Source organism: Doryrhamphus excisus, linkage group LG16 (assembly GCF_037039965.1).
Source record: "Doryrhamphus excisus strain RoL-2023G ecotype Guam linkage group LG16, RoL_Dexc_Guam_v1.1, whole genome shotgun sequence".
Lineage (NCBI taxonomy): Eukaryota > Metazoa > Chordata > Actinopteri > Syngnathiformes > Syngnathidae > Doryrhamphus > Doryrhamphus excisus.
Window position 1 is genome coordinate 16241143 of NC_136372.1, and position 24824 is coordinate 16265966.

At 39.0% G+C, this 24824-nt stretch overlaps 1 protein-coding gene across 1 annotated transcript in view; it reads left to right on the forward strand.

Annotated features, from left to right (window-relative positions):
- grin2aa (glutamate receptor, ionotropic, N-methyl D-aspartate 2A, a) overlaps positions 1-24824 on the forward strand; it is a 164689-nt gene that overhangs the window by 122315 nt on the left and 17550 nt on the right. The window contains exons 6-10 of the mRNA XM_078797181.1: positions 10557-10759; positions 15144-15315; positions 16468-16621; positions 18466-18591; positions 19601-19830. Of these exons, the coding sequence (XP_078653307.1) occupies positions 10557-10759; positions 15144-15315; positions 16468-16621; positions 18466-18591; positions 19601-19830 (885 nt within the window). The remainder of the gene's footprint in view (positions 1-10556; positions 10760-15143; positions 15316-16467; positions 16622-18465; positions 18592-19600; positions 19831-24824) is intronic.

Sequence of the window (24824 nt, forward strand, 5' to 3'; positions counted from 1 at the left end):
TCATGTGACTACATGGTTACAGCCAGTATATAAAACACTGTTAAAGGTTTTTAAATGTTGTTTAGAAAGCTTTAGAGGGCTTTAGACTCGGAAAAGGTGAATCATTACCTGCACTGTTAGTCAAAAACTGCCAGCAGTAGTTTTTTTTTCATGTTCTTGTTTCGCATAGAGATTGTGGATGATGAAAATTCCCCCCTAAAAATGCAGTTTTCCTTTCATATTTCATATGGACACGCTTCCACACTCCAAGAATTCTCTGCTTCTGCTGCTGTGCTGGGAGGAGACGCGTTGTGTTGCTGGCCTGTGAAATTGATCAGCACCACTCCATCGTGTTGCAGAGAGAAGAGGCGACCGAAACAAGAGGCTCAAAGAGGAAACATAATTGGGTGCTGATTTCGCTCTTTTCCGCGCCTCCGTCCCACCCCGTGCATCGGGGGAGTCAGCGGCACACGGAACGAGCAGATTTTTTTTTTTTTTTTTTATGATGATCAAGACATAGAAATTCATAAAGTGCACCAAAATATGGTTCTGCACTAAAAATATCACAGGTGTTCCCCTCGGGCCACAGGCAGAACAGGCAGGGAGAGAAGAGTAATGAGGGATGAGCGAGTGATGGAGGCAGATGGGCAAGGGTAGAAAATGGCTTGGAGAGGAAGAAGTGAAAGAGTGATAATGGGAAGAAATGAAGGAAGTGGAAGATGGAGCCTAGCCCAGTCTAAGATGCGGCAGGTGTGCCCCTTGATTGGCTGCCCACCAGTCCAGGGTGTACCCCGCCTCTCGGCCCGAAGACAGCTGGGATAGGCTCCAGCATACCCATGACCCTCATGAGGATAAGCGGTAGAAAATGAACGAATGAATGTGCACTTGGGGGGGCCGTACAACAATGAATCTCGCACACAATAAAACTAAAATAAAGTAAAATTATTCCAACAACATGCATGCTAGGTTAATTAGCGACTCCAAATTGTCCATAGGTATGAATGTGAGTGTGAATGGTTGTTTGTCTATATGTGCCCTGTGATTGGCTGGCCACCAGTTCATGGTGTACCCCGCCTCTCGGCCCGAAGACAGCTGGGATAGGCTCCAGCATACCCATGACCCTTGTGGGGATAAGCGGTAGAAAATGAATGAATGAATGTGCACTTGGTGGGGGACGTACAACAATGAATATTGCACACAATAAAACTAAAATAAAGTAAAATTATTCCAACAACATGCATGCTAGGTTAATTAGCGACTCCAAATTGTCCATAGGTATGAATGTGAGTGTGAATGGTTGTTTGCTCGCACACAATAAAACTAAAATAAAGTAAAATTATTCCAACAACATGCATGCTAGGTTAATTAGCGACTCCAAATTGTCCATAGGTATGAATGTGAGTGTGAATGGTTGTTTGTCTATATGTGCCCTGTGATTGGCTGGCCACCAGTCCAGGGTGTACCCCGCCTCACACACCGAAGACAGCTGGGATAGGCTCCAGCACCCCCCCGCAACCATTGTGAGGATAAGCGGTAGAAAATGAATGAATGAATGTTATTAGCGGCTGCACAGCGGACAAGTGGTTAGCACACAAGCGTCACAGCTCGGAGACCCGAGTTCAATTCCACCCTCGGCCATCTCTGTGTGGAGTTTACATGTTCTCCCCGTGCATGCGTGTTTTTTTTTTTTGGGGTACTCCGGTTTCCTCCCACATTCCAAAAACATGCTAGGTTAATTGGCGACTCCAAATAGAATAGAATTCTGTTTAAAATATTTGCACATTACTTACAGACACATCGTTGTATTAGAAGGTATTCCGTCAAAAGGACCATTCGATTATTGTGCCAAAAAGATGTCACAGATAAGCTAAACTATTTAAAAAATAGTCATAAAAATCCAGCATTGTGTCAGATTATATCCTACTGTATGCTTGTTAGCTTAGTATAGCATTCTTAGTACCATGCAATGCAAACCACCGCCACCGAATACCTCTCTTTATGCTAGCTTTTTTCTCCTTTAAACAGCATCATAAACAAAACGCAAGATGCCTGATGGGATGCAACGTGCGACCACGCGTTTCTACTGATTCCAGCTAATGCAACTTGACTAAGCTAACTATATTTACTGATTACAACCAGGACGTGATGCTTTATTCCTGCTGAGTAGATGGGAGTGTGGAAATTGCTTAAGGAAGTGCTGCAGTGTTCCGAGCCGGTTTGCGAAATAATTATTTCAGACAGCATGGGATTTGTGCTTGAAAAAAAAAAAAAAAAAATCACAGTGTAGCGATGCACACGCATGCAAGAACACACATGCGTGTGCACGGCATGAAGTGTTTATGCATTAGAGTATACAAAATAAAAATAAAAAAATCGATATTAACGGGTTGAATTTTCTCTTAGTGCTCTTTTTTGTCATTTGCATTTTTTTTTTTGGCTTCATTTTGACGTACGCTTTGCACACAGGCATGGATGCTTTCACTCACACACACACACATGCATATACACACATACACACACATACACACAAACAGAGCAAGTGCAGAAGAGAGAGAGAGCAAGCTCTATTTTCCCGACATAATTTTGTCTGACAGAAGTGACAGATACTGTTTTATGACTGAACGCTTTTCTCCACGCTATTAGGGACTCATTCTCCCATAATGCAAATTGCCACAGCGATAACTCTCCCAGTGAGAGCGCCGTACAGAAGGTGCACAGCTAAAAAAGCGGCCCTGACTTCCTGTTTTCTTTATTCTTATAATGTGTACGTATAGCTTAGATCAGGGGTGCGCAAACTTTTTGACTCGCGGGCCGCATTAATATGACAAAATTTACGGGGGGTGGGGGGGGCAGACTATATATTTTACACGTAACAGTCCACTTGGTATTATTGTATCTGTAAAATTGTCATGCAATCTGCTATTATTATTTATTATTTTATATTTAAATATTTTAAAAATAATAAAATATTATAATAATTACAATAAAATTAAAATAATAATTATTATATTATTATTATTTAAAATATGCAAATATAACAATAATATTATATATAATTAATATAATAATTAGCATTAATATAATAATTATAATAATCATAATAGTTTGAATAATAATTATAATAATCTAATAATAATAATAATTATTATTATTATTATTATTATGTGCTTGTGTCCCTTTTTTCAGGAGCACTTTGTAAACAACAGACCATGTCAAAAAACGGAATTGATAAAACCATCAAAAGGTTGGCTCAGGCCATGATGCCAGGTTGTATGTTGAGTTTAAATGAAATACTTTGGAAAGATTGGGTGGGCCGTATTCAAACACTTGGCGGGCCGGATGTGGCCCCCGGGCCGTAGTTTGCCCACCCCTGGCTTTGATCAATGTACCTTGAGAAACCGTCAGGTGTGCCGTGATTAATTATCCAATATCACTTTTTATGGTCGCCAGCCAATCACAGGGCACATATAGACAAACAACCATTCACACTCACATTCATACCTATGGACAATTTGGAGTCGCTAATTAACCTAGCATGTTTTTGGAATGTGGGAGGAAACCGGAGTACCCGGAGAAAACCCATGCATGCACAGGGAGAACATGCAAACTCCACACAGAGATGGCCGAGGGTGGAATTGAACCCTGGTCTCCTAGCTGTGAGGTCTGCGCGCTAACCACTAGACCGCCGTGCCGCCTCATTAATCATCATTTGAAAAAAAAATAATAATAAAAATAAAATGGCCGCACATGAAATAATGACTTTTGATGAGTCGTTCCGGGGGGCCAAGCGTGAAGTCATCGGGAAGAACCTTGGAATGATGATGCACTATGATATTATAATGCATGAATCCGTCGGGTCTCGTCATCATTACTTCCTGGTGGCGATGCTCTCGAAGAACACGCTGTTCGGAAAATATCCGGAGATTCAGCATTCCGTGGCGTACACGGTCAATTTATGCGACTCCTCCTCGTTAATTTATTACTCTCTTTGTCTAATTAGAGAGGAGTAGAGGAAGGCAGGGGAGCAGCGGGACAGGAAGCCGGAGAAGTTGCTGAATTCAGCGTCCCGTCACTCGTTTACACTTCCGAGTTTCTATCGCACAAGTACAACAATGAATCTTGCACACAATAAAACTAAAATAAAGTAAAATTATTCCAACAACATGCATGCTAGGTTCATTGGCGAATAGGTATGAATGTGAGTGTGAATGGTTGTTTGTCTATATGTGCCCTGTGATTGGCTGGCTGGCCACCAGTCCAGGGTGTACCCCGCCTCTCGCCCGAAGACAGCTGGGATAGGCTCCAGCATACCCATGAAGTAAGGATAAGCGGTAGAAAATGAATGAATGAATGAATGTCCACTTGGGGGGGGTGTACAACAATGAATCTCGGACACAATAAAACTAAAATAAAGTAAAATTATTCCAACAACATGCATGCTAGGTTAATTGCCGAATAGGTATGAATGTGAGTGTGAATGGTTGTTTGTCTATATGTGCCCTGTGATTGGCTGGCTGGCCACCAGTCAGCAGGGTGTACCCCGCCTCTCGCCCAAAGACAGCTGGGATAGGCTCCAGCACCCCCCCGCGACCCTTGTGAGGAAAAGCGGCAGAAAATGAATGAATGAAAATTAAATAAAATTAAAATAAATCAAAATTATATTCGGAAAGCAGGAAGTGAACAAATGTAACAGTTACTGATTGTAAAAGTACCAGATGGAGGGGTAGGATTTAATAAGCTTTGCTTCTTCCTACTCCTTTTGGACATGTGGAACTGTGAACTTATTATGGGATGGCACTCAATTGTAATCTGATGCATGTTCAAATGAAATTAAACCATTACCATGACTGCCATACTCCGCTTATCCAAGGCTGGGGTCACTGGGCAGCAGCCTCTCCCCTAGCTGCTTCTTAAGGTCTTCCAAAGGTCTTCCTAGGCCAATTGAGATACATACAGTAGACCCTACAATCTGTCCTGGGTCTTCTCCGAGGCCTCCTAATGATCGGACGTGCCCTGAACACATCCCCAGATGCTGCTTCATCTGGCTCCTTTCAATATGGAGGAGCAGAGGCGCCACTCCAAGTTCCTCCCAGTGCTTCTCACCTTATCTCTAAGGGAGCTTCCAGTCAGTCAGTTTTAGAGAATCATCAAAGATCCGCCTTGGGCCCCTTTATGTTTGCTATGGTGATGGACAAATTGGACAGTGATAGAATGAGGAAGATGGCGGGGTTGAAGTACTTATGGTCAAAAAGAAAACATGGAAGAGCGGTGAAGAAGGATTCAAGTATGCTGTAGGATTCAAGGAAGGTTTCTAAGGCGTGAAGGTGGTAGGAGGACTGGCACTGACTTTTGGAAGGCTAAGCAGCTGTAGTGAGACGGTTAGACAAATGTGGCCCCTTCCCTAGAGAGAGAAGGTGACGTACAAGAAACGGTACACATGCCACCTTGGTGTACTTTATCGGAACCACCCCCCCCCCCCCCCCCCCCACACACACACACTGAAGCACCGTCTACAACAGCTGACTGAAGCGTTGACAGTGTGTAGCAAAATGTCTCTAATCCCCGTCAAAGGATAGAAAAGCACTCAAAGCAAAACAATTAAAATGCTAATTTCACTTCCTACATCGGGCTTAGCAGGCAGGTGAAGCAACGACCTTCGTGCGTATGTGCAAGGACCACTCCAAGATGGCCGATACATATCGCTACTTCGCTCACTCTATCGCGTCATTAATAAATGATCCTGTTTTGTGGGTTGACTACAGCCTATTATTAGTCTAAATAAATACATATTAAAAATTATTTTAGGTATTTCAAATACACATATAAGGCATTCATATGACGCATTGACGGACGTAGCATTCTACACAAGGTGTCAGTAATGTTTCTATAATGTCCGGTGACATCGATGACACACAAGCACCAGACCTGTTCGCCGAAACCAGACTTTTTGTCGCAGCTTTGAATTATCTCACAGGCTACCGTAACCCACGGCAAGATGAAAATGTCTGCTATATTGGTTAATATGAATGTAAAAGTAAATATAGGGGTGTTATTTCATGACCCGAGAGCTCTAATAATTAAGCATAAATAAGCATATTTAGAAGGTTGTAAAATGGGGTTTGTCTGCTCTAACTATGAAAATGTTTCTATTTAGGTAATAAATAATCCTCCTTTACTGAAATTGACTCATCACAGTCGGTGTAAAAGTAACTATAGGGGTGTTATTTCATGACTTGAGAGCTCTAATAATTTTAAACATTTAGAAGGTTTTAAAATTGGGTTTTCTCTGCTGTAACTATGAAAATATTCCCATTTAGGGAATAAATAATCCTCCTTTACTGAAATTGACTTGTCACGGTTGGTGTAAAACTAACTATAGGGGTATTATTTCATGACCCAAGAGCTCTAATAATGTTAAACATATTTAGAAGGTTGTTAAAGGGGTTTTCTCTGCTCTAACTATGAAAATATTTATATTTAGATAATAAGAAATCTTCCTTTACTAAAATTGACTTGTCCCAGTCGATGTAAAAGTAACTATAGGGGTGTTATTTCATGACCCGAGAGCTCTAATAATGTTGAACTTATTTAGAAGATTGTAAAAGGGGTTTTCTGTGCTCTAATGATGAAAATATTCCCATTTATGAGTAAGGAATCCTCCTTTGCTGAAATGAACTTGTCATGGTTGGTGTAAAAGTAACTATAGGGGTGTTATTTCATGACCCGAGAGCTCTAATGATGTTAAACATATTTAGAAGGTTGTTAAAGGGGTTTTCTCTGCTCTAACTATGAAAATATTTATATTTAGATAATAAGAAATCTTCCTTTACTAAAATTGACTTGTCCCAGTCGATGTAAAAGTAACTATAGGGGTGTTATTTCATGACCCGAGAGCTCTAATAATGTTGAACTTATTTAGAAGATTGTAAAAGGGGTTTTCTGTGCTCTAATGATGAAAATATTCCCATTTATGAGTAAGGAATCCTCCTTTGCTGAAATGAACTTGTCATGGTTGGTGTAAAAGTAACTATAGGGGTGTTATTTCATGACCCGAGAGCTCTAATGATGTTAAACATATTTAGAAGGTTGTTAAAGGGGTTTTCTCTGCTCTAACTATGAAAATATTTATATTTAGATAATAAGAAATCTTCCTTTACTAAAATTGACTTGTCACGGTCGATGTAAAAGTAACTATAGGGGTGTTATTTCATGACCTGAGAGCTCTAATAATGTTAAACTTATTTAGAAGATTGTAAAAGGGGGTTTCTCTGCTCTAATGATGAAAATATTCCCATTTATGAGTAAGGAATCCTCCTTTGCTGAAATGAACTTGTCATGGTTGGTGTAAAAGTAACTATAGGGGTGTTATTTCATGACCCGAGAGCTCTAATGATGTTAAACATATTTAGAAGGTTGTAAAATTGTGTTTTCTCTGCTCTAATAATGAAAATATTCCCATTTATGAGTAAGGAATCCTCCTTTGCTGCAATTGACTTGTCACGGTCTGTCCTGGAACCAATTAACCGACATAAACAAGGGATTACTGTGTTTATTTTGGATGAGAATGCAAGCGGAGATAGATTTGCTTGAAATGTCTCAATCAAAACCAAAAGGAAAATGTTTACTAAGCTTTCACAGCCGTGCTAAAAACATTTACTGCCAAATCAGCATATTTATGCAACATTGTACACCAACGTGTACACACTAAAGAACTTCATACAGCAAATCAGCCCGTACATGTTAGACATGTCGACATGCAGAAGAGAGCGTTTGTAAATGGAAGGAACGGGGGGGGGGGAAGCAAGGTTTGCCTTTTTCTGCCTCCTGTTGTATTAATAATTAAGAGCGGAGCAACGACACAAACATAAACACCGCAGGCACACGCACACTCACTGCATATACTGTATAGAACAGGTGTGGATGGGGAGAGGGCATCCATAAGGGAATCTGTGACATCGCAGCTCTGAAAACTTTCTAAATTATTGACATGTCATGCAGTCACACATGCACGCTTTACATACCGCAAAAACAACATACACAATGCAGCTCTATTCATGTGGGGGAAACTATCTTTTTGCTTAAAAATAGAAACAAGAGAGTGGAGACCTCCGCTAAGCACTATAAAATAATAATCATAGTCTTTGATTTTTTTCAGAACCTATATATTTTTTCTTCACATGCTTTGACCTTTTTGGGGGTAATATATGTGTACAAAAGACTCCTTGTTATTCCCAGTTCTGTTCTGGTTTAATTAGGCTGACGTGTGCGGGTGTTACTCGAAAGTACTACGCTGCTCGGGTACCTGAACGCGCCGCGGTAGCCGCTAGCTTAGAGAGTTGATGTCACTCTAACTGTTAGCCCAGGGTGTCGATGTGTCCACACGGTGAATGCTATATAAATATATATATATATAGCTGTGTGCGTCTATAAACGTGAGTAACGTTTATTATCACTCATTTAATGTCAGACGCCGTCGATTTATATCCCTATTGTAGTGTTTTGTGCCGTTATTTACAGCCACCCGGCTGGTTGCTAACTGCCTGTTAGTTAGCCTCGTTAGCAATCGCTACTGTGTTGTGTTGTGTTCAGATGTGAACGCATTGCTAACTAGCATTGTTTTATGTGCTTGTTCCCACGCACACTACACTAACATGCCACTATGCGCACCCACATACCTTACAAATAAATAAAGCAGCCAGAATATGTGGCTTGTCTGGAATGACTGGTTGTCTTAAAGCAACAGAAGATGAATGGGGTGCAATACTTGGCTGCAACCAGCAGAGGCGCTCTTCATGATTAGAGTCTGTTTGCAGTCCAAAGAAAACCTCAGCAACGGGAAATTGATGCCACAACTCCTCCATGCCGCATTAAAACAATTTCCGCTGCAGATAACAGGGACGGTGAGAAAGCGTCTGCAAACGTTTGGCTGGTTCTGTACATCTGGAGGGGTACGGATCTGTTTTTTAGCAGGGTCATGTGACTTTCCTCACATAGGTTTAGGTGTGGATCCGGACGGAGGTGAGGTTACAGGAATTGTGTCAAATGGAAAAAACGGTCTTGTGAGAATGAAATTGACTTTTTCCTTGAATTCTCAGCGAGTCATGCATGCATCATTGTCACAATTCAGGTAAGTATGGATGAAGTAGGGGTGCAAAGATTGACAGAATTCATAATACCGTTTGACATTTTTACTCTTTTTAATTTTGTATTTTATTAAAATTAACTAAAGTTTTTAAAAGTAGTAATAGCAAGCTAAATAAATAGATACTTACACATATTTAGACTAAGTAGCGTTCATGACTTCCAAAGGCCATGGTTTGCTTTCACAATAATAAAATAAATAAAAACAATTATCAAAATAACAATACAGCTGAAGTCAAGACAACACATAAACAAACATAAGCCAAAGAAGATATTTCATTAATCATAAAAATAATTGCAATAGTAACCAAGCAAGTGTAAAAAAACAAATTTTTGCAATGGAGTTCTGTACATGCATGGCGCGATTGACTTTTTTGTAGGTTTTACATGAAACTAATTGGTGTAAATTAAATTAAACTTTTAAATTTTGTATTTTATTAAAATTAACTGAAGTTTTTAAAAGTCGTAATAGCAAGCTAAATAAATAGATACTTACACATATTTAGACTAAGTAGCATTCATAACTTCCAAAGGCCATGTGACTAAGGGACTAAAAATAATATAAAATAAATGAAAACAATTATCAAAATAACAGTACAGCCGAAGTCAAGACAACACGTAAACAAACATAAGCCAAAAAAGATATTTCATTAATCATAAAAATAATTGCAACAGTAACCAAGCAAGTGTAAAAAAACACATTTTTGCAATGGAGTTCTGCACATGCATGGCGCGATTGACTCTTTTGAAGGTTTTACATGAAACTAATTGGTGTAAATTAAACTTTTAAATTTTGTATTTTATTAAAATTAACTGAAGTTTTTAAAAGTAGTAATAGCAAGCTAAATAAATAGATACTTACACATATTTAGACTAAGTAGCATTCATAATTTCCAAAGGCCATGTGACTAAGTGACTAAAAATAATATAAAATAAATGAAAACAATTGTCAAAATAACAATACAGCCGAAGTCAAGACAACACGTAAACATAAGTTAAAGAAGATATTTCAATTAATCATAAAAATAATAGCAACAATAACCAAGCAAGTGTAAAAAACCCATTTTTGCAATGGAGTTCAGCGCATGCATTGCGCGATTGACTCTTTTGAAGGTTTTACATGAAACTAATTGGTGTAAATTAAATAAATCTTTTTAATTTTGTATTTTATAGCGTTTTTTTTAGCGTTGTTAGTCATGCGGCCACCCTTGTGTGCCTTTTATAGCGCATTTCTTCTCAAACAAGGGCGGCGACCCGTTGCCCTTCACAAACTGCCCTTGATGGCGAGACTGTAAAACACTAACTGACTTTAAACCTCACTTGACCGTGCTGAAAAGCGCCATCGGTAAAAAAAAAAACACCCACCATTCCAGTTCTCCAATGTCGGGTGACTAACGTTAACCCCGTTTCTGTGCTGCACTGCTTCGCCCCCGCAGATGGGGAGGCTGGACAACGGCAGCCTGACACTGAAGTACCCAGTGTGGCCGCGATTCAACTCTTTCGGCGACGCAGAGCTCGACGACAACCACCTGTCCATCGTCACGTTAGAGGAGAAGCCGTTTGTCATCGTGGAGGACGTGGAGAGACTGACCGGTACCTGCATGAGGAACTCTGTGCCCTGCAGGAAACATATCAAAGAGTATGTATGCCACTTCATATTAGACGTTCTTTAATTACCAGTATGCAGACACAAAAAAATCACCCATTTTTATCTATTGCTTTTGTCTGGAAGTGCATAGCAGCCGAAAATGGAGGCAGCTGCTGAACTCAGCAATTTACTTGCTTCTTTCCAATTTTCTTTGTCGCGCCCCGATATTGCCTGCGTCTTGCTATCCTCTCTGTTCTTGTCGCCGACACGCCGAGTGTGACGGCGAATGCGTGTAGCCCACAGTGGCAATCGGAAGATGCGTCATCAAAGCCTGTCTTTCATGGCACTGCGCTATTAATTCTTGCCATTTCAACACACACAAACACACACACACACATACACACACACCGAAACCTATCCATGTGTATACAACATCAGCGTCTCGATCTGCACACATGAATTCTCACACACACACACACACACAAACACAGCTGATTAAGTTGTAATGGGGACCCAGGGAAGAGACCGAGGGAGATTTTCATCCAGAATCACTGTGAACTAGGGCGGAGGATAATGCATCTCCAAGGATCTTCACACACATACACACACACAGTCACATACACACAAACACACACTCACACACACACAGGCCAGTGCAGTGGATTTGTCCTTCCCATAGCACAATTCCCACTCGAGCATCCACAGTGTCCATTTGTAGGAAGAAGGGATGGACGCAGGGAAGTACATCGTACAAGAGAGGGGTGTAGGACGGGATCTCAGGGGGGGGAGTGAGGGATGGTGGAGGGCATCATTCATGCATGCAGAACCACAAATTCACTCATCCAGGCCCGGGTCTATACACATAACTACACTGCCCTCCCCAGAGACCCCCCCACCCCTACCCCACCCCAAGGCCTTTAGTGGTTCTATATCAAGTTGGCCTGGCAACTTCACAGAGAGCCTCCATAGCGTCACATGCTCTCCACCGGCTCAAAGTGATCATGAGTGGAGCTCTTCTACCACTCTTCTCAACGATATGTATATCTTCTGTGCCTGGCCTTTTATTGGAGCCATCCTAAGACAAGGGGATGTGCTCACTAATGCAGATTTGTGACCAATATATGAGCGAGCTAGCCCGTTTTTATGAATAGAAATGTTTTTTTTCCTCCTAATGATGGTTCCTTCGCAAATCAAACGACTCTTTGACGTGAACGAGTCTTTTTTTTTTCCTCTCTCAGCACTCATGACTGTGTTGTCACTAAGCTAGCATTAGTGTTTTGTAGCATATGAATAAAACATTTTATATTATTGTTCTTAGATAATTAAAATATTATTAATATTCATATTAATATTATTATAAATAAAATATTATTCATTCATTCATTCATTTTTCTACCGCTTTTTCCTCACAAGGGTCGCGGAGGGTGCTGGAGCCTATCCCAGCTGTCTGCGGGCGAGAAGCGGGGTACACCCTGGACTGGTCGCCAGCCAATCACAGGGCACATATAGACAAACAACCATTCACACTCACATTCATACCTATGGACAATTTGGAGTCGCTAATTAACCTAGCATGTTTTTGGAACGTGGGAGGAAACCGGAGTACCCGGAGAAAACCCACGCATGCACGTGGAGAACATGCAAACTCCACACAGAGATGGCCGAGGGTGGAATTGAACCCTGGTCTCCTAGCTGTGAGGTCTGCGCGCTAACCACTAGACCACCGTGCCGCCCCATAAAATATTATTATTATATTTATTATTATTATTATTATTATACTCATTGATTCAAGTGCCTTGTCAGTCTAAACGCTTCTCAGAGCAGCCTTCACAATGCACACACTCACGTAGCACAATCAGAGTTGCACAAGATATAATACTTTGGATTGGCCTTTTATTGTAGCCATCCTAAGACAAGGGGAAGTGCTCACTAATTATTATACTTACTGATTCAAGTGCCTTGTCAGTCTAAACGCTTTTCATAGCAGCCTTCACAATGCACACACTCGCGTAGCACAATCAGAGTTGCACAAGACATATTACTTTGGATTGGCCTTTTATTGGAGCCATCCTAAGACAAGGGGAAGTGCTCACTAATTATTATACTCATTGATTCAAGTGCCTTGTCAGTCTAAACACTTTTCATAGCAGCCTTCACAATGCACACACTCACGTAGCACAATCAGAGTTGCACAAGACATATTACTTTGGATTGGCCTTTTATTGGAGCCATCCTAAGACAAGGGGAAGTGCTCACTAATGCAGATTTGTGACCAATAGAAATGTTTTTTTCTCGTATTGATGGGCCCATCGCAAATCAAACGACTCTTTGACGTGAACGAGTCGTCTTTTTTTTTTCTGAAACTACTCTGTGTGTGTCGACACTAAGCTAGTATTAGTGTTTTGTAGAACTCGATATCAATAAAACATTTTATATAGTAATTGTTCTTACATAATATTATTATTATACTTATTGCTTCAAGTGCCTTGTCAGTCTAAACGCTTCTCATAGCAGCCTTCACAATGCACACACTCACGTAGCACAATCAGAGTTGCACAAGACATAATACGACTGCTTTGTTCTTTACGTTTGTGTGACAGTGAGTGACAGTCAAGCTGGGTATGAATAACGCATCCATTGTGTGTCTGACACGAGTCTTATACGGTATATATAACTCTGATTGTGCTATGTGAGTGTGTGGCTACTAGAATGAAAAAGTGTAATAATAATAATATCCAGCAACTTATGCAATTAAAACATTCTGAGGAGACATTTGTTAGCCAAAGTCTGCACAAAGACTCAGAGGTAATTATTACTAAACCAAATATTAGTTCCAGTATTTGAAAAGGGCCCAGCTTTGTCTGGAAAAATAGTCCATTTTCCGACTACTTCTTGAAACATCATGACAAAAATAAGACCAGGCAAGAATTCAGTTGTGGTTGGGATTATTTATGACACATTGACAGCTAGTGATTGTAACAACTGAGTTTGCAGCCGAAGCAATGCTGGCTAGTGGTGTTTTCTCCCCCCCCCATTTTCCTCTCCAACACAACACAAATCCTCCAAAGTGACAGTGTTCCATTTCGGAAGGTAACTGCAGAGTCACGACTGAATGTGCAATGTGACTTTTTCCCCACCTCGCACTCCTTTAAGTTTTTGTTCAGGTTGCAAAACTTATCGACGGGGTTGTCTTGTCCTAATTAGCACACATCTAAAAGTGAAATGAGAGTCCCAGGTGGCTAACAGTTGATGTGCGGTGTGCAGATGGTACAAGGCTGGAGGATACAGTGCCATCCCAAAACTCTCCCTTTAGTGAGAACAGATTTCCATTAATATGACAAGTTGACGTTAAGGGGAGACGGCAACAGGAGGATTGGGTAGATTAGCATGCATGCATGGAAACTGAAACTCAACTAGAAAAGATGCTATGCTAGGCAGCGCAACTTGATTTGTTTCAGTAATATTGCATTAGCATGATTAATATTAAAATATGATTTAGCACTTCCAGTCGGACCAAATCAACACAAAACACGTTTTTATAGGTTTACAATTGCAATTTAAAAAACATAAAAATTTAATAAGCAACACCAATCCCGCCTTCTTGTTTTGGCATGAGTTATTTTTCAAAATTCAGTTGTTTTTCTCACATCAAAGGTCTGCTTTTCTTTTGATCGTGACTGCAAAATACGCTACAAAGGAGCCGAAGGAAGTTGCAAGCGCCAGCATTGTGATAAAGAAGGTGTGAATAAAGCACTGTTTGATTCAAGAAATAACTCATGGCAAAACAAGAAGGTGGTTTCTGTGTTCATCTCGCTGACACATTGTGTGAAAAATTAACCCTGGAGCCGAAGGAAGTTGCAAGCGCCAGCATTGTGATAAAGACGGTGTCAATAAAACACTGTTTAATTCAAGAAATGACTCATGACAAAACAGGAAGGTGGTTTCTGTGTTGATCTCCCTGCCACATTGTGTCAACAATTAACCTCGGAGCCGAAGGAAGTTGCAAGCGCCAGCATTGTGATAAAGAAGGTGTGAATAAAACACTGTTTGATTCAAGAAATGACTCATGGCAAAACAGGGAGGTGGTTTCTGTGTTGATCTCCCTGCCACATTGTGTCAACAATTAACCTCGGAGCCGAAGGAAGTTGCAAGCGCCAGCATTGTGATAAAGAAGGTGTGAATAAAACACTGTTTGATTCAAGAAATAACTCATGGCAAAACAAGAAGGTGGTTTTTGTGTTCATCTCGCCGCCACATTGTGTCAACAATTAAACTCAAATGCTCATTTTGTGCCTTCTATTCCTCATTGATGTGCATTTACTATGAAACTATGAAAGTGTTTTTTACTAATAAATGCATACTTCTGCAGGTACTCGGCTCAAAAGTGGTCGTGGTCATCACTAATGTCGTGTATTTGCATTTTGTGTTTCCATAGCAACACGACTGAGGCTGGTGGGACATACATCAAAAAGTGCTGTAAAGGCTTCTGCATTGACATTTTGAAGAAGATAGCCAAGTACGTCAAGTTCACCTATGACCTGTACCTAGTAACCAATGGCAAACACGGAAAGAAGATAAACAATGTCTGGAATGGGATGGTGGGAGAGGTAAGAGGCCGGACTTTGTATTATGGGAAGAACATGTACATTGAGAATGTTGTAAGAGTTGGAAAATATGGATAAAAACAGCTTTAACTTGACAAGAATAAAGTCAAAATATTACGCAAAAAATCTAGTAATCTCACAAGAATTTTTAGAATGTTGTAATACCAGGAAAAATTACATAGAATTAAAATATTAAGGGAAATTGGGATTTTTTTTTTCAAAAGTGGTAGTATTACAAAAGATTTTTGGAAAATTAGTTTGCTGCAAAAGTACATTGAGAATGTTGTAAGAGTTGGAAAATTTGGATAAAAACAACAGCAGAAAAAGAATAAAGAGCTTTAACTTGACAAGAATAAAGTCAAAATATTACGTAAAAAAATTGTAAGAATTTTTTAGAATGTTGTAATACCAGGAAACATTATATAGAATTGCATTAAGGGAAAAACTGGGATTTTTTTTTTCCAAAAGTCATAATATTACAAAACATTTTTGGGAAATTAGGTTTGGGCAAAGTCAAAATATTATAGGGCTCAAGTCCTAACAATAATGCTGAAGAAAATTAGATCATATAAGAAGAAAGTTGAGATTAAAAAAAAAACGTGAGGAAAAAAGCGCAAAGCTTATACTAATAGTACACTTTTTCAGTTCTTAGCATATCCATATGTGGTTTACAAATTATCACCATGTACTTTGCATGCCTTCATTTTTCAGTATGCGGCCTTGTAATTATCTTTAAAGAGCATTTTTAATCTGAAGGTGACGTCCCAGAGGTCGTTTTTATTGCCGTCTATATCTTTAATGGCAGACATTACTGAGTCATTTTGATGCTATCCAACGTTAATTGTATGTTCCGACTTGCTTAATGATTTTGTGCATGGTGAAGAACGTTCAGTTATTATTTTCTGAGTTGCTCCATTGATGAAATGTACATTTCTTCCTCTGCCTTTTTCATTTTCCTCCACATAACCCTTCCCCCGTCCCTTACATTCCACTTATCTCCTAAAATATCTGATTTCCCATCATCCCTTCTACCTTGCCCGCCTCGCTTTGCGCTCATCATTTGTCCCTTTCCTCTCGCCTTCTCTGGTCTTCTCCTCCCAATCATCCACCTCCTCCATCCATCCATCCATCCCGCCTCTCCTCCCCACCCCCAAGGTGGTCTATAAGAAAGCCGTCATGGCCGTCGGATCTCTGACGATCAATGAGGAGCGTTCTGAGGTCATCGATTTCTCCGTCCCGTTCGTGGAAACTGGTATCAGCGTCATGGTGTCCCGTAGTAACGGAACCGTGTCCCCGTCAGCCTTTCTCGGTAAGCGTCCTTATGTGTTGGTAGAATAGATGTCATGAATGGCTGTTTTTTTGGCTTCCTGGAGCTAGTATTTAGCCTTTTTTGATCCTTGAGCGCCACTGGAATTCTTGGCTTGGGTTTAGAAATGCTGAAGGAAGCCAAACTAGTCTAATTGCACATCATTGTTTCAGAGGGCATGTTAGCGTGGGAAACAGAAGACATGCAAGCGCCTTGAAGGCTCCTTGTCTTGCAGTTCTCTCCCAAAACGCTAGGGGCAGTGTTCTTCCCAGGAGTGAGCCGCCACAACTGTCCTTGTGGAGCTATTGAGCTTCCTGTGTGGCGGTACTAGTGAACAATGGTGACATTTATTGTACTTTTATGTTGATCCAAAACCACATCATGTTTCGTCCTTGAAACACGGAATAAACACATTAATTAAAATGTTAATTACCATTAAAAAATGTTTAAAAATGTTAATCTTAATTACAAAAAGTACATTTTTTTGGTTGAATATGATCTATTAGTCAAAAAATATATTCATATCCAAGCAAATAATATGTATAAATGCAGTATCCATGGCCTAAATTAAGCATTTCCAAGCATTAAAATGGCTTAATGGTGACTTTAGCTAGCAGCAGGTTTAGCAGTGTACAAAATGGCTGACAGCCATTAATTAAAACACATTAATTAAAATGTTAATTACTGTTTAAAAATGTTAATCTTAATTACAAAAATGTATTCTTTTGGTTGAATATGATCTATTAATAAAAAATATATTCATATCCAAGCAAATAATATGTATAAATGCAGTATCCATGGCCTAAATTAAGCATTTCCAAGCATTAAAATGGCTTAATGGTGACTTTAGCTAGCAGCAAGTTTAGCAGTGTACAAAATGGCCGACAGCAAATAATTAAAACACATTAATTAAAATGTTAATTACTGTTAAAAAATGTTTAAAAATGTTAAATATTTTTTTTTTGGTTGAATATGATCTATTAATACAAAATGTATTCATATCCAAGCAAATAATAGCTAACGTGTTGGTCCAGCTAGCTGTAGCATGTGCTTCCCATGTACTTAAGTGACATAACAATATATCCAATAATTGTCTTTATTTTTTTGCTAATTTTTGTAAGTAATCTTGCGCCTCTCGAACGCCACGGTCACAAGTTGTAGCGCCACCTGCCGTTTCGACACACGCTTGGCAGGTCGCGATAGCGTTAGTCATGTCAGCTCCGGGGGCAAGGCATGACACCACAGGCCCGGTACACGCTGCCAGCCGACTGGCATGGCGGAGGCTGGCGGAGGGCTCACGGCTGCTCACGCAAGCATGGAGACGGCGTACGCAGGGCGCTGCTGTGAAAGTGGCAATTAGAAGGGCTTTGCTGGAACGCCCCATCATGGCTCCTCGCCAACGCGCTCTTGCGCACAAGCGCCGCGCCCCCCCCCCTCTCTCTCTCTCTCCGCCATACGTTACAGGCTTTAATCTCTGCAGTGGTGTTGTTGGCTCAGAGGGAGGACAGGACTGCTGACACCGGAGCTTCCTACGCCTCTTCACACTGTCAAACCGGAGCTCGGAGAGTGTGCACACATTCACAAGTTCAGGGTTTAGATGTGGGGGGGGGGTGTTGCGAACATGCATGAATCTGCTTCTTTAATGCAGCACTTTGCTGAACGCGTCCCCGCGTGTGCGTGTGCGTAATTGATTTCCTCATTCGGTTCAAGGAAGGGCAGAGCGAGACGGATCATGAATCACGAGAAGTGACGTGTAATGTTTGAAATTGTGACTCAGCATGTCTTATTAATACTAAATTCCTGTCATCTTATGTCTTTTTTTTTTTTTCTTCTTCCTCCTCTCGCAGAGCCATTCAGTGCATCAGTGTGGGTGATGATGTTTGTGATGCTCCTACTGGTGACTGCAATGGCTGTTTTCATGTTCGAATACATCAGTCCTCTTGGCTTCAACAGAAACCTGGCACAGGGAAAAGGTAGGCATGCACTTTAATGTATAGAATACATGTATATGTTGCAGTGCACATACACTACGTACCAGAGCGAGAGCAAGGGTTCCCAAACTTTACCAACTCAGGGCCCACTTGAAAATCTAAAAAATGTCCACGGCCCACCTTTATTCTATAAACAGTACATAGACGAAATGCTGCGTTCTCAGAGCACTTAATATTATTATTATTACTATTTTTTAAATTTATTATTATTAATAATAGTATTATTAGAATGTTTGCAATTATTTTTAAAATTATTTTTATTGTAAAATATTTATTCCACGATTAAAAAATATTTATAGGCCAAAGTAATAACCTATTGAGAATATTATTATTATTATTGCTATTTTTTGTTTGAATTTCATTTATTATTATTAATAATATTACGATGATATTTTTTTCAATTATTTGTACAATTATTTTTATTGTAAAATATTTATTCCACGTAAAAAAAAATTATAGGCCAAAGTAATAACCTATTGAGAATATTATTATTATTACATTTTTTTTATTTATTACATTTTATTTATTATTATTAATAATTTTATTATTATAATTTTTGCAATTATTTTTACAATTATTTTTATTGTAAAATATTTATTCCACAATATTTATAGGCCAAAATAATAAACTATTGAGAATATTATTATTAGTAGTAGTAGTATTATTAATAAATTAATATATTATTATATTAGTATTATTAATAAAAATAAAACAAATTAAAAAAATTAATAATAATATTAATGATGATGACGACGATAATATTCTCAATAGGTTTTTACTTCGCCTATAAATATATTTTTTTATTGTGCAATAAATATATTACAATAAAAATAATTGCAAAAATGAATCATATTTTGAATGACCTCTCATGGCCCACCCTGCAGTACCACCAGGCCACCATAGAAATACGCTAAGCTTTCACCACACTGCGTTTAGAATCAATTATTTATTACATAGCATGTTTTCTAAATCCACCCCTCCTCTCCCTCAGACCCTCACGGTCCCTCCTTCACCATGGGCAAGGCTGTTTGGCTGCTCTGGGGTCTGGTTTTCAACAACTCCGTTCCGGTCCAAAACCCAAAGGGAACCACCAGCAAGTTCATCGTGTCCGTGTGGGCCTTCTTCGCCGTCATCTTCCTGGCTTCCTACACTGCCAACCTGGCCGCTTTCATGATCCAGGAAGAGTTTGTTGACCAAGTCACTGGACTTTCTGACAATAAGGTAAATGGTGATGGGATGGGAGTATTGTTTATTGTACTATAAAGTAGATGCTGTGGGCGGAGCCATACAGTGAAATCACATTGACAGTTTTTACCTAGAAGCTTCGAACAGTTATAGCCTGTTATATTCATTTAACTCATTCATCCTAATTAAACTACATTTGAGTCAAAAATAGCACTGGTGTCATAACATTATAGTTTGCACATTACTTACAGACACAGAAGCTTTTAAGAACTTTGTCAATTGTGTCAAAATATTAACACATAAAGTAGGAGTAAAAGTGGAAAATGAGACTTGTAGACGCAAACTAAGAGCGTTGGAAGCTGTAGACGTCATTCAAGGAAGAAGTGCGGCATGGGGGTTGGGGGGGGTGGCAGAGACTGGCAGGTAGGCGACTGAGGAATTGTCAAAGGCCGAGACACACAAGAGGGTACAAGACAACAGGCGGACAGATATGGGCCATGTTGACGGCTGAGGTAAGGAGAAAGGAAAGGCATATGGAGGAAGAAAGTAAACAAGATGGAGACCGACAGAGGGTCAACCAAAGAGGCAGCCAAAATAAAAAAAACGTCCGTTTAAGACACATTTGCGGAGTAGACTGGACAAGAAACTATTTGACCTGCAATATGACGATGAAAATTCACCTTGGAGATGCTGCTTCGTGTTTTTTTTTTTGTTTTTTTTCTCTTAAAACTGCTTTAAGCGTCAACCACAGGGGGGGATGAAAGGTCACAAATCCACTCACCGGAGAAGAAGCCTTACAAAGGGCACACCTGAATGGAGTCATGTCTCCTATCGTCTTTAACCTCCGTCTGTGCAGCCGAGCAAAACAGTTCCGACCACTGAAGGAAGCAAAGGATGCAAGGGCGCCACACGAACGCCACACATGGAGATGTGCTATGAAGTTTGTTTTAGTTTTCCAAATATTTCAACTTCTAAGATAATATTTGCAAATATACTTCTTGTAGTATCGTGACTTTATTCCCATATTTTGACTTTAATCCCAGATTATAATTTTTTACACAACCTAATTTTCCCATACAATTTTTTTTTCCTTTTTTAAATTTAGGGAAAAAAATACATTTTTTCCCCCCATTTCTGCTTTAAAATAAAAAACAATTTATTTCATACTACTTCTGTAGATGTTTTTTCATTTAGTCCCATAATATTTTGCCTTTATTCTTCTAAAATAATTTTTTCCACACCCTAATTATCCAAAAGTCACATTTATTTATTGTTTACTTTTCACATTATTAAATCTAAATAAAACAAGTTTCTTTAATATGTCAACTTTATGCTACTAAAATTACGGTATTTTTTTCTTATAATATTATAATATTTTTCTTGTAAAATTACAACTTTTTTTCTTTTTTTAAAAATATTTTTACTTTCTTTTTTTTCAGTTTTCCTGTTAAATTCTATTCTATATATGGCCGACAAATAAAAAGCAACGAGCCGCCAATGGCCCCCGGGCTGCACTTTGGACACCCTAGTTTAGCCCGTCATGCACATATGTTTACAAACCCAACACACACAATTACGTTATTTTGTCTTATAATATTATAATATTTTTCTTGTAAAATTATGACTTTTTTCTCTTAATATTTTGACTTTATTTTTTCAGTTTTCATGTTAAATTATATTCTTAGAAGGCCTCGGCCACCAAATAAAAAGCCACGGGCCGCCAATGGCCCCCAGGCTGCACTTTGGACACCCTAGTTTAGCCCGTCATGCACATATGTTTACAAACCTAACACACACAATTACGTTATTTTGTCTTATAATATTATAATATTTTTCTTGTAAAATTATGACTTTTTTCTCGTAATATTTTGACTTTATTTTTTCAGTTTTCATGTTAAATTCTATTCTTAGAAGGCCTCGGCCACCAAATAAAAAGCCACGGGCCGCCAATGGCCCCCGGGCTGCACTTTGGACACCCTAGTTTAGCCCGTCATGCACATATGTTTACAAACTGAACACACACAATTACGTTATTTTGTCTTATAATATTATAATACTTTTCTTGTAAAATTATGACTTTTTTCTCTTAATATTTTGACTTTATTTTTTCAGTTTTCATGCTAAATTCTATTCTTAGAAGGCCTCGGCCACCAAATAAAAAGCCACGGGCCGCCAATGGCCCCCGGGCTGCACTTTGGACACCCTAGTTTAGCCCGTCATGCACATATGTTTACAAACTGAACACACACAATTACGTTATTTTGTCTTATAATATTATAATACTTTTCTTGTAAAATTATGACTTTTTTCTCTTAATATTTTGACTTTATTTTTTCAGTTTTCATGCTAAATTCTATTCTTAGAAGGCCTCGGCCACCAAATAAAAAGCCACGGGCCGCCAATGGCCCCCGGGCTGCACTTTGGACACCCTAGTTTAGCCCATCATGCACATATGTTTACAAACTGAACACACACTAATGTTATTTTAATGTCTTCCATAGCTGCATTACAACATTTGAACTAATTATTATCCACAATATAAATCAATAATGAAATATTTCTGCCAAATGCACATCTGGAAAATATTTGACAATGTTGTTTTACTTATGATATTTGCTTCCCCAGACTGTAGGATTTTGCAGAGGGAGGAATTGGTGTTTACTTTGCCGCTGGTGTCGTCTGTCGTACGCATGCGTCCCCTCCAGAAATGCTAAAAGTGATCTGATGATGTTCCCTCCATGCTGCATGCACCCAGGGATCATGAAAGCTAACTAGAGCATCGCTTTCTTTGCTAATGTAGCTTTTCCCCACACACGCTTCCTGTAAATAACAACCAATCTGGCTGCATGAATATCCACAAAGTAGGATTCATTATTTATAAATGGAATATTTTCACATTGAGAGCATAGAAACCTGATTACGAACTAAAAACATTTAACATTATTAGAGCCCTCTCGGCATGAATTAACACCCCTATAGTCGCTTTTACACTCCAATTCCCCAATATAGTAGACATAATAAGAGAAAATAAGCTTTAGGTGTTTTGCTGTAGCTGTGTGGTGGTGCGAGGGAAGGTTAACGGAAAGGAAGTGAGGTCAGGGTTTTAAAGTTAAGTGCTAGCTTGCCGTTGGTTTACGGCAATGTTAATGGAATGTTCCTTGAGACCTGGTCTTCCGCCTGAACATATTGCTGGCTTTAATTATCTCACAAGATACACAGAACAGGCAAAAACTCAACTCTGAACCCCCTACGTCACTTCCTGTCCACCCCCCTACTCAATTCCCCTGGCACCACAAACAAGCATGAGTCTAATTTACATGAGTCTAATATAAATATCTAATTTTATTGCACACTACAAATGTAAATGTGACTATAGGGGTGCTATTTCATGTCTGCAGGGCTCTAATAGATTTTTATTCTTTCGTAATCTGAAGATAAAAGATTTGACATATTTAAGAAAAAATAAATTTCAGTCCTAATAATTTTCTGCAAATAAAGTCATAATATTCTAAGAAATATTTATAAAGATTGCGAATAAAGTTGAAATATTTGGGAAATTACAAAAAAAAATTAAAAAAAAAGCAACAACAAGAAAATAATGTACTTTTTCACCTATATCATCTGGAGGGCTCTAATAATGTTAAAACTGTATTTAGAAGGCAGCTTTTCTATGCTCAAATATGAAAATAGTTGATTTATAAATAAGGAATTCACTTATCACAGTGTATATAATAGATATATTCAGCCATAACAATTAATATAATGAAGTATTAACATTGTACAGTAATAAAGAAGTCCAAGATATATATATGATAAACAATACTGTACCTTAAAATAATAAAAATGATATAGAAGGAGGAGTAAAACGGACAAACATTATACACTGAATAGACACATTGATAGCGTATTTTGGACTGGAATCCAAAGTACTGTAAAAGTACATAGGTATGCAGTACAAGACATGGCCTGAACATCGACAAAGGCGCTGTCGACACCCCGACTGGGAGTTGCGTGCTTATATAACAGCTCAACTTGCATAATAAGGTGGCAGGAGGAGAGTGGAGCGAGACAAAATGAAAAAGCCATTAAAGAAATGTTGTGTAAAATGAGAGCGAAGAGGCAATATCCATTACAATAGCAAAATGGTCATGTCTGATTTCCTTAATTGTCAGGGCAGGATTACTTTTGGATCCTTTGACAAATAGAAAGGCGGGACTATAAAAACCCTCTTATCACATCCTGGCCGAAAGATGAACCTACTTCTGCTGCTGCTTCTTTCCCATCATCTTCTCATCCAGCTTCCATTAGCCGTGGAAGCTACAGGTTCCTTAGGTGAGCCCTAAATCTGATGCTGATGCCCTTTGACCCCAGAGATTCCACAAAGACGCACAAGATGAGGCGGGCTAGGGAAACGCGTGAGACCACGGCGTCTCTTGAGGGTTGTTGACGCACACGATGCCGTGACATCACCATTAACACACACACACACAAGCAAGTAGAGGTGACAACACATGCTCGCTTGGACCTGATTACGCAATTTATACAGGCAGATACGGTGTATGAACAGCGTCATTATTCTGCCCTGGTTACTAGGGTCGGTAATGTTACATTGATGAGACACTAGCCACCTCAGGTAGTATGCTAATGTATTTATGATTGTATTTATGTCTAAGATGGCTTACTTTGCCTTATGTCCACTATATTGGACAAAATACAAGTGTAAAGCTGACTATAGGGGTGTTATTTCATGTCTGCAGGGCTCTAATAATGCCTTTTTTTGTAATCCGAAGATAAAATATTTGACATATTTAAGAAAAAATACATTTTAGTCATAATAATTGTCTACAAATAAAGTCATAATATTCTAAGAAATATTTATAAAGATTGTGAAAAAAGTTGAAATATTTGGGAAATTGCAAAAAAAATTAAAAAAGCAAATAATGCACTTTTTCACTTATATCATAATAGTTATAGTGAGTTATAATAATATAATTCACCTATACAACAGTTACTAAGGTCGGTAATGTTAC